Source organism: Elephantulus edwardii, unplaced genomic scaffold, assembly GCF_000299155.1.
Source record: "Elephantulus edwardii isolate Elephantulus edwardi_28Jun2011 unplaced genomic scaffold, EleEdw1.0 scaffold00226, whole genome shotgun sequence".
In the NCBI taxonomy this organism is placed as follows: Eukaryota; Metazoa; Chordata; class Mammalia; order Macroscelidea; family Macroscelididae; genus Elephantulus; species Elephantulus edwardii.
Genome location: NW_006399976.1, coordinates 2,934,879 through 2,946,082, shown reverse-complemented (window position 1 = coordinate 2,946,082; position 11,204 = coordinate 2,934,879). Strand labels below are relative to the sequence as shown.

The 11,204-nt window shown below is 41.9% G+C and overlaps 1 protein-coding gene across 1 annotated transcript in view; it reads left to right on the top strand.

Moving 5' to 3' along the window:
• LOC102851485 (leukotriene-B(4) omega-hydroxylase 1-like) overlaps positions 1 to 10,542 on the top strand; it is a 15,671-nt gene extending 5,129 nt beyond the window's left edge. Inside the window, exons 2-12 of the mRNA XM_006898299.1 lie at positions 362 to 506; positions 2,266 to 2,319; positions 2,412 to 2,539; positions 5,288 to 5,409; positions 6,114 to 6,384; positions 7,121 to 7,187; positions 7,378 to 7,507; positions 9,454 to 9,587; positions 9,677 to 9,741; positions 9,885 to 9,967; positions 10,365 to 10,542. Of these exons, the coding sequence (XP_006898361.1) occupies positions 362 to 506; positions 2,266 to 2,319; positions 2,412 to 2,539; positions 5,288 to 5,409; positions 6,114 to 6,384; positions 7,121 to 7,187; positions 7,378 to 7,507; positions 9,454 to 9,587; positions 9,677 to 9,741; positions 9,885 to 9,967; positions 10,365 to 10,542 (1,377 nt within the window). The remainder of the gene's footprint in view (positions 1 to 361; positions 507 to 2,265; positions 2,320 to 2,411; positions 2,540 to 5,287; positions 5,410 to 6,113; positions 6,385 to 7,120; positions 7,188 to 7,377; positions 7,508 to 9,453; positions 9,588 to 9,676; positions 9,742 to 9,884; positions 9,968 to 10,364) is intronic.
• Positions 10,543 to 11,204: the final 662 nt, after the last annotated feature.

Here is an 11,204-nt window from a genome sequence, read left to right as displayed (position 1 = left end):
ATACTTCCTGGATCATTTAACATTCTGCCGAAAGCGTCCTTGATTATAGCCACTCGAGGTTTGAATTTGTTCTTCAGTTCCTTGAGCTTAAGATGTGCTGAGCGAGTTCGGCCTATGTATATATGTATTATACATATATATTTACCTGCCTTCTTTATCTTCTCCTCCCTTGTCTCTTCCTTAGGCTTGCAGCCCTCCTCCTCCTTTTTTTTTTTTTTTAAGCACTGACTGGAATTGCATCTTCCCTCCTTTAGGGTATAATTTTGACAAATAGTCTTATTAGAGACTATGCTACATATGAAATCCAAGAAAGGGTGGACATTTGTGACCATTTGACATGATCAAGTCTGGTTGTTTGCAGCTCTCCCCCACAGAGCTGGCCATAAAGGAAATGACCTCGTTGGTGGGCACCTACTCTCAGGGCCTTAAGATCTGGCTTGGCCCCATCAATCCTGCTATTATTCTGTGCCATCCTGACACCATCCGGCCCATTGTCAATGCCTCAGGTACTCACAAGGAGCTTGTGGTGGTGGGTGCCATTACAATGTCTGTGAGCCAGTGCCCCTTTGCTCCTCAGCTTCTGCATCCCTCACAGAGCCTCAGCCTTTTTCCTCTTGTCTTAGCCTTCTTTCCCCCTTTTCATATATTTTCAAGTCCTAAACTCTCCATCTGCAATATATCCCTGGTGTTCCACATTTGAGACTCAGTTTTAGAAGAGTCCCTGGTTATGAAGAAAAGATTCAGACAGAAAGAGCCTCTTCTCCTACGGTCAGAAATGATGACAGAAGGAAAGATGGGGTAAGCAGTCCAGAGAAAAAGGAAACTTTTTGCTAGGTAGGCTGAAAGGCTTCCTGGCAGTTGGGCTGCTGAAATTGCGTGTGAAACAATGAGTAGAAAGATTTTTAAGTAGATGTAGGATGATGCAATGGGTATAGCATCTTTTGAGCCTCTTCACAGGAGTGGCTTTTGCCCATCACCCCAGGAACAGCCCTATGAGAGGGTCTCTGGTCCTCTACTTCCATGATGTCCACCTCTGGTGGGCAAACATTTTCTACTGAATCTTGTGACTGGTCCCTCTACAGGATGGACCTCCAATGTCTTTCCTAAGATACTCCACCTCACATCAGATTCCCCCAATGCACCACATCTTTTGATTTCTTGACTGTTGTCTTCATTATGTTCCATGCTTGAGAAGGGAAGGATATCTCAACTCTGACACTAACTCTCTTCATGACCCTAGACAAGCTACTGACTCTTTGGTTGATGAAGTCTCTTTTATTCTTGAGTGGTGGGAATGCTAAGTCTAAGGAAAGAAAAGAAATCTATTGACTGAAAATCCCAGGGAGAGTAGTATACAGGCAGGGCTTGACCTAAGTCTCTAAAAATGCCCCCAGAGATCTGTCTTCATACCTTAGTTATTAATTTCCTTGTTAGTTTTACTTTCTTCCCCCTTTTTAAAAAAATTGTTATTAATTTCAATGAAAATTTACAGAGAGTTTGAATTTCCATTCATTCATTGTTCTACTTTTCTCCCCTCCCAAACCTCCCCCCCCACTAGTATACTACCCTCTAGGAAAAGTAAAAGAAAAATTCTTTCATTGTTTTACAATCCCTCCCCCCAGGTCCACTCCATTATGCAGCCTTCGCTCTGGACTCCTGTCATGACAAAAATACCTAAACACATTCCTCTTAAGCAGTTTTCTCCCTTATCTGTTTCAATGCAGTATACATTATTGAACCTATCTTATACATTATTGAACCTATCTTTCTCAGTCTTCCCCCAACCCCGAGGTCAGTCCTGTTTTACAACAGTGGCACCATGCGGTATTTGCCTTTTGTGACTGAGATACTTCACTCAGCATAATGTCTTCCACGGTCACCCATTTTGAATAATATTGCATGGGTTCCTTGTTTTTCAATGCGGTGTAGTATTCCATTGTGTGAATATACCACAGCTTCTCTAACCATTTGTTTGTTGATGGGAACTTAGGTTGTTTCCAACTCCTTGCTATTGTGAACAAAGCCGCGATAAACATGAGTGTGCATTAGTTTGACTTTCTATACATCTATTTCCTCATGTTATATGCAATAACCCAAGATATCCTGGTTACCCTTACCTCCTCTGTGCTTCCTCTGCCTTTCTCCCCATTCTTGCTATGCTGGGCTTGGGAGGTAGTACAGATCTCTGCCTGGGAGGCCCCACCTTCACCTGTGGTTCCTACTTTATCCCTCTCCATGATCTTTGATTATGTTTAATTATGTTAGTTGTCATTGCACCCAAGGACATTACCTTCTACAGATTTCTGAAGCCCTGGCTGGGTGAGTAACTGTGGGTGAAGGGGATTGGTAAAGATCTTGGGGTCCAGAGAAAGATGTCATCCTTACTCACTGTCCATGGCTCTCCCTATCAGGAGAGGGGCTTCCAGTGAGTGAAGGTGACAAATGGAACTATCACCGCCGCTTGCTGACACCTGCCTTCCACTTCAACATCTTGAAGCCCTATGTGAAGATCTTTAATGAGAGTGTGGACATCATGCATGTGAGTCCTGTGAATCATATCCCTGGTGGGACCTTGTAGAGCAGAATAATAGAAAAATCTAGCTGGAATACTGATTCTTCTGTGTTGCACTGAGACTCTTGTTCTTCTGTAAGTCTCAATTCCTCATGTCTTAATTGAGAATAATAATGTCCAAGTTGTAAGGTTTTCTATTTAACACAATGAAATAATGCCCACAGCATCTTGTAAGTGTCAGTGTCTATGTTCCTGGAAGCATTGGAATTCCGAGACAATGTTAATGGTAAAAAACCTGCATAGTAGAAATTGTTTTATGACAAACCACTTTGAAACTCACTGGCTTAAAATAATTCTATTGCTCTCAAGTCTACGATACAGTGAGCCATTCTTCTAGTTTTGAGTGTGCATCTGTGCAATGATGTGAATCAGGTAGGCAGCTATGCTGATCTCCTTTGAGCTCTTTTTCATGTTAAGGGATTGGCTGAGTGTTAAGATGATCACTGATGGGCACCTGGGATGATGAGCCTTCTCTATGTGGTTTCTTATCTTCTGTCAGCCTCAAGCTTCTTCACATAGTGAAAACACGGTTCTAAGGGTGCTATGTTAAGTGACACTGCTTCTTGAGGTCTAGTTTTGGAAGGCATGCAGTTTGAATCCACCAGCTGCTCCATGGGAGATACATGGGCAATTTCCTCCTGTGTGATTATTTGCCTCTGAAAACTCATTGGGGGTCAGCTATAGGTAGGTTCCAACTTGATGGTAAACAACAACAACAACAACAACATCAATAGCAATGACAGTTGACTATAATATGTCCCAAGAACATCTCTAAACCAAAGGGTGGAGGAATAGGCTCCACTTCCTAAGGGAAGTTATTGCATGTTGTGTTGCAAAACATATGTGGATTGGGTGCTTTGGGTTCCTTCTGCTTGGAGACTATTGCTTTTTTGGCTTCCTTTTCTGAATTCTTTGTCACTGTTGAAAAATTCTATTGATTTTTTTTTAAGATTGATCTTATTTCTTACTACTCTACCAAGTTGATCTATTAGCTCTAAGAGTTTTCTGTTGAGTCTTTGGGGTTTTCTGTGTATACTATCATATCACCTGCATGTAGTGATAGTTAACTATCTCTTTGCTTATCTGGATGTCTTTTATTTCCTTCTCTTGTAATGCCCTTGCAAGAACTTCCAATACAATATTGAATAGAAGTGGTGACAGTGGTTATCTTTGTCTGGTCCCTGTTCACAAAGAAAATGCTTTTAGTCTTTCTAAATGGAAAATGATTTTTGCTCCTGGTTTTGCATATATGCTTTTCGCTATGTTGAGGAAATTCCCTTATATTCCAATATTGCTGAGTGTCTTTATCAGGAAGACTGGATTTTTGTTGGATTTTTTCAAATGTTTTTTCTGCATCAATTGCTAAGAACATATGGTTCTTATTTTCTTTGTTAATATGGGGAATTACATTGATTGTTCTTCCTATGTTGAATCATCCTTGTATCATTGTTATGAATCCCACTTGGCCATGATTAATTATTTTTTAATTATTATTAAATTTTATTAGTTTTAATGAACATTGACAGAGATTTTGGGTTCTCATTCATTCATTGTTGCACTGTTTTCTCTACCCTCCTCCCCAGTTCATTCTTCTTCCCCCCCTGAATGTCTGTTTTAATTGTCCAATTGCCACAGTGCTTGTCAAAGCCAGTTCTGATTAATCTCCTTTGTCAGTGTGTCCTTTGCCATTCCCTATCACTCCTCCCTGAGAGAGACTTCACCCTGATTCATAAGGAAAAGGGGATGGCGTATTCTCTTAGCTACTTCCTGCTGGAAAGGGACGCTGTGGGTTTCAGGTTGAAGATCTTCTCTCACTACTCTAAAGGGCCCCTTTGGCAGTAGGAAACACATAGACTATTATGGAGATTGATTTTGGAATTTAGATGCACTGTTATCAATTGTGCTTAGCTTATGTACTTTTAGATTCTATTAGCTATGATTTTGTTAAGAATTCTTGCATCCATATTCATGAGAGGTACTGATCTGTAGTTTTCTTTCTCGGTAATATCTTTGCTTGATTTTGATATTAGAGTTATGCTTGCTTCATAGAATGACTCTAAGAGTGTTCCTTCTTTTTCAATTTTTTGAAATCATTTAAGTAGAATTTGAAATAGATCCTTTCTGAATGTTTGGTAGAAGTTAGCTGTGAAGGTATGTGGTCCAGGACTTTTCTTATAGAAAAGTATTTCTTACCACCTTTTCAATTTCTTCTTTTGTGAGGGATCTGTTCAAGTGTTCTATGTCTGTCCTTGTCAATCTGGGTAGGGCATGAGTCTCAAGGAATTTGCCCATTTCTTTTAGGTTTTCAAGCTTATCAGAGTATAGATTTTTGTAGTATTCTGACATCATTGATTTAATTTCATCTGTTTCTGTTGGGCTCTGCAGGGTGGCTTAAATGTCTTCTGCCTGAGAGCAGAGAGTGTGGGTTCCATTCAGGAAATTCTTGAACTGATATCCTTGTGGTTTAGAACTTTGAAGAGATCATTTTCATAAAATTTCCCCAGTCAGATATATCTTTTGATTACTTGACTGTGCTACCATGGATGCTGATAATGGATTAAAGCAAAATGAAATTATTGACAACCACAATCTTTTATCTGTCTACCATGATGTTGCTTATTGGTCCAGTATTGAAGAGTTTTGTTTCCTTGATGTTGATATGCAACCCTATTGAAGACAGTTCCCAGGTTCAGCTGTGCTTCTTTTTCTGACCAGGCCAAGTGGCAGCACCTAGTGTCTGAAGGCAGTGCCTGTCTGGACATGTTTGAGCACATCAGCCTGATGACCCTGGACAGTCTGCAGAAATGTGTCTTCAGTTTGGACAGTCACTGCCAGGAGTGAGTCCTGTGTCTGGATTTGAGTACCTGTCAAAGTGGTAGAAGTTTGGGAAGACCAGAAACATTTTTTTCTGGAGGAGGCAGGTCAGAGGTGGGCAGTTAAGGGAGAAGGACTTGAACAGAAAGAAAGATTCTTCCAGGTGGGATGACTGAGTAAAGGTAAAAAGTCTAAGGTGAGCAGTGTGGATAAGAGACAATGAACTAATTACCCTGGGGGGAAGATAGGAGCTGTGGGGAGATACTGAAGAGTTAAAAATACAGGCAAAGAGCTGGGGACTTTATCTTGTGATCTCCCTGGTATCAGTGAAGGCGTTTCAGTAGATGAATCATGTGGTCTTAGCTGAGCTTTACAAATTTATGGTTCAAGAAGATTGATTGTTGTGTATACACAAGCTGGTGCTGACATTGAACAGAAGGGAACAGATGAGAGGCTGCCATGTGGAGCACGTAGGAGATAAAGCATAAGCTGTGTGAAAAATTTGGGAAAGATTGAAAAAAAGCCCATGATATTAAAACCCTTCTTAACTCCTGTGCTCTGGAGTCAGATCTCAGAAATTAGGATATGTAGAGAGAAGAAAGTGTAGAGAGTCTTCTCTTCTGACTCATCCCTACCATGCATCTCTGATTGTGCAGGCTTCTGAATAGCAAGTATATAACGGACTTTAGATATCTGAACTTGTTGTCTTTCTTACCTCATCTTACAGGAAGTCCAGTGAATACATTGCTGCCATCTTGGAGCTCAGTGCCCTTGTATCAAAGCGTTTTCAGCAGATCTTCATGAACTGGGACTTCCTGTATTACCTCACTCCTGATGGTTGCCGTTTCAGAAAAGCCTGTCACCTGGTACACACTTTCACAGATGCTGCCATCCAGGAGCGACGACACATCCTCTCAAAAAATGATACTGATGAATTCCTGAAGGCCAAGGCCAAGGCCAAGACTTTGGACTTCATTGATGTGCTCCTGCAGAGCAAGGTGAGTGCCTATAGGTTGTCGTGTGACAAGTGGGCAAGAATTCAAGTTAGATCAAAAAGATTGAGTATAATCCAGAGGGAACTCAGAAACCACAGAAAGTGTATGAGGAAGGAAAGGCCAAATCAAAGATGTTTTAGACTCTACTTTGAGGAAGCAGCCCTTCTCTAGTCGTATTTTGAGTGTCTTTCATCCTGAGAGATTAATTTCTCAGTATATAAGAAATGTTTAGTGCTATAAATAAGAGTCTAGTGAGAGCTCTGGTGGCCTAGTGGCAAGAAGCTGTGCTGCGATCCTGAAGGCATGCAGTTTGAGGCCACCAGCTGCGCCATGGGAGAAAGATGGACAATCTCCTCCCATGTTATTAACTGCCTCTGAAAACCCACCTGAGGATAAGCCATGGGTCTGTTCCAGCTCTACGGTACACCACCACCACCACCACCACCGCCACCACCACAACAACAACATGGGCTAATTATTTCAGAAGTAGATTGTCAATCCTGGTTCAGAGTATGTTTTATTCGGGAAGCTTCACTGAAACTTTTTCACCGTGGGTGACACCAGGTTGCATTTGAAATACTCCTGGCCTAGCTTCCAACATCAGAATCACCAAAGTATGATAAATTGACAGATGAGTAGTGGATAAACATATACATGTACACTTAGGTATATTCTTTTTATTTTAAACTCTTACATTAGATATGATTCAAGGATGTTGTTGGTCTTGCCTTTTCTTCAGGATAAAGACGGGAAAGGGTTGTCAGATGAAGACATCCGAGCAGAGGCTGATACTTTCATGTTTGGAGGTGAGGGTACAATTTGGGATTGCATTGGGAGCAGAGATTTTTCCCTTCTCAGGTTCTTGAGGGTTGGACCTTGGACTGTCTTTTCCTTCCCCACTTCATTCATCTTCTCTGAATACCTCAATGTATGGGAGCTGTCCTCTCCCTGGTGCTGAAGCAACCTATAACTCAAGCCCACCTGGCTGCCCCTCAGGTTATGACACAACAGCTAGTGGCCTCTCCTGGATTCTGTACAACCTTGCTAAGCACCCAGAATATCAAGAGCGTTGCAGAAAGGAAGTGCAAGAACTCTTGAGCGACCGCAAGGCAGAGCAGATTGAGTGGTAGGTATAGACTCACAACAAGTTCCCATTGCTCTGTAGAATCTATAAATTCTTCCCTGTTTAGTGAGAATAAAAGCATAAGCCAGATGCAAAGTCTTGTATCCTTCCTGTCCATCAAGGGAATTGGGACTTTGGATTAGAAATATCTAGTCAGTTGAGATCAGAACCGTGGCAAAGTTTGAGGGCAGATATTAATTAGCACATTCTGAAGAAATGCTTTTTCCTTTGTTTTCCTCTTTGCCAATGACTCATTTGAAAGATTTTTTTTTTCTCCTCTGGATATTAGAACTTCTGCCTTCTAATCACCTACCTTACTGATCAGAAGGGGATTCACAGGAGACATGTGGTGGTAAAAGTAATCCCTTTCATTTCCAAGGACATCATCATTCAGTCCTTACTTAGCAGTTTATTCCCTTACTGTGCCCAACTCAATCTTCATCCCCAATGATATGCCCATACATGGGAAGAATAATACAAATATGGGATAGTTTATGCTCACCAAGGGAATTGGGTAGATTGCAAATGGTATAAAGAAGATATGCAGTTGTTGTAGGGACCATGCAAATAAATTCTTTGGAATAATAGTGTGGGCATTGGTCAGCTTTGCTATCCCACTTGGTTTAAATGAACTATTCTCAAAAAGGAAAAGAGACAATGTCATTACCATCAAAAAAGAAGAGCCTAGAGTGAAGTGCATCCTTTGAACCCAAGTTCTCTTTGCTAAAACTCCTAAATTTAGGAGATAGAGAGGTGTTACACATTAGATGTCTACACAGAGACAGTGTGAGATGGCAAGAAAGGAACACATTTTTGGGTATGTTTACTTTGTTTCCTATTAATTGTCTTTAATTTTGATCCTTAATTACTATAAAAACTAGGGAGCTCTGGTGGTCTGGTGGGTAAAGGGTTGTGTTGCCAACACAAATGCTGGCAGTTTAAATCAACCAGCTCCTCCTCAGGAGAAAGATTGATAGTCTCCTCTTGTGCAATACACAACCTCTAAAAATCTGTATGAGTTGATTCCAACTTGATGTCAATAGTTGGGCTTAATTTGAGACTATAAAGAATATTTTCTGCCTGGAAATTTATAAAACTTTATGGAGATGGGGTGTGTGTGTGTGTGTGTGTGTGTGTGTGTGTGTGTGTGTGTATTGTGATTGTTTAGGAAGGCTGATATATTCACTTGATTAATTTTTCTCTGATTTCTAAGATATTACATTCTATGGACTAGTGGCAAGTAGTGGTACTGCAATCCTGAAGGAACGAGGTTTGTATCCATCAGCTGCTCCATGGGAGAAGGATGGGCAATCTCCTCTCATGAGATTAATTGCCTTTGAAAACCCACTGGAGTGTCAGCTATGGGTTGGTTCTGACTCAATGGTACACAACAACAAGATTAACATTTTTGTTTTTAAAAAAATTTTATATGAAGAGAAGAGAAACAATCGAAATAATTATTAGATTTGCAATTGAATAACATTAATTACATTCTTCAAGATGTGCCATGATTTTCCATATTATTTTAAAATAATTTCCTCATTAACATAACGAATACTATAACTTTAAGGCCTCCTGAGCATAGACTTCCATCCCACAAACCCTTGAATAATTTTTGGTTCTCTATATTTTCTTATTTCATACAAATGAGATCTTATATTATTTGCCCTTTTGTGACTGACTTCTATTACTAAGTATGAAGTTGTTAAAGTTCTACCACATAGTTTTAGGAATCAGGGCTTCATGGTTCTTTATGGTTGAGTGGTATTCCATCATGTGCATATACAACCTTCCCTCCTCCCCCCATCCATCTGATGCTTAATATTAATTTGGAATTTATTTTGTTTCAGGAATCAAGGGTCAGAGAGATGTGGGGAAAAAGTGTCACTAGGGGCAGGTATTGGAGAGTCTATGTATCCAGAATAACTGTTGGAGTGTGCCTTCCTTAGGGACGATCTGGCCAAGCTGCCCTTCCTGACCATGTGCATTAAGGAGAGTCTGCGGTTGCATCCCCCGGTCACTCTCATCTCTCGTCGCTGTATCCAGGACATAGTGCTTCCAGATGGCCGTGTAATCCCCAAAGGTGCTCATAACACAAGGAGAAGACCCCAGACAGGAAGAAGGACCCATTTGTCAGTGGGGACATCTTCCTGACTGGCCCTCCTTCCACAGGTGTTACATGCTTGATCAGCATCTTTGGCCTCCATCACAACCCTACTGTGTGGCCAAACCCTGAGGTACTGCCCTTATCTACCCCGTTCTTAGCCACATGGGGAGGGATGGGGTGCAGAGAAGATAATTAGACACATGGAGCATCTGCCTCTGCAGGGCTGTCTGTGTTGGGAGAATCCATGTAACAGACCTTTCTTTCCACCTCCAGGTCTATGATCCCTTCCGCTTCGACTTCGAAAACTCCCAGAAGAGGTCGCCTCTGGCTTTTATTCCTTTCTCTGCTGGGTCCAGGTGAGACCTGCAGGTGACCGAAGTGGGATTGGGTGAAGTTCATGACTAGGACACAATTCTGGCCTGATTGTGAGAGGGGGAAATTTTAGTTGAACCGAGTTCTAGCACTTTTCCTTCTTTTTCTCTGGAGTTTTGGATGAGGACTTGAGAGAAAAGATGGAATGCAAGAAGAGGTTTCAGTACCCAAAGACCTGCTATAATGAGTCAGGAGTTGGAGTCTCAGACAAGCTCAAGGCTCCCAGAAGCCCTTTTGGGTTTGGCTTACTGCATCAGTAAGCCCTCGTTTCCTTTCAATGTTCAGGATATGGTCTAGAGCATGGGGTCCTGGACTGGGTTTCACCTGCAAGGTGGCTGGGATGATCATCCTAGACAAATCTTACCCTCTCCTGACCTTCAGGAACTGCATTGGACAGACATTTGCCATGGCTGAGATGAAGGTAGTCCTGGCCCTCACACTGCTGCGATTCCGTGTCCTGCCTGATGGCGTGGAGCCCAAGAGGAAGCCAGAGCTGGTCCTACGTGCAGAGGGTGGGCTGTGGCTGCTAGTGGAACCTTTGGGCAGTGGAGCAGAGTGATCCCCTGAATCTCCTAACATCCCCACTCCCAACTCACCTACATATTTTAGCCAACTGCCAGGAATAAAACTCCATTATTAATAAAACCTTTCCTCAAGCTTTCCTAGGAGCTGGTAGGGGCACCTGGGCACTGCTGGACATGTGTTTGGAAGGAGGGGGTCCATATACCTGAACTCAAGGACTCCCACGCATGCATCTTACCAAGCCTGATGATGGAAATAACCTTAAGTACAAGGGAATCATAAGAGATGTTTGAGGAAGAAACATCATTTTTGAGGATGGATTTATGGGATAAAATGAACCCTCTGTGGGGCAGTGGCCTTTGCATGCACTTTCCTATGCACAGGATACTCTTCTCTAAGCACTTTCATGCCTAACTTTCATTGCTCAGGGCTCAGCTGACATGTCACTTCAGGGAGATTTTTCTTCACTGTGCAGGTTCTGCCTGCACCCCAAGTAATGAGACATTCTGGGGAAGAAAGAGGGTCAAAGATAAGGAGGAAGACCCTCAAGCAAATGCACTGACAGTGTCTATAACAATGAACTTCAGCTTGATGGTAGCTCAGGATAGGGCCAGATCTATTGGTCCTGGGATCACTATGGCACTTAACAACAACAATAACAACAACAGTTGTTGTTGTTATCTGCTGTCGAGTCGTTTA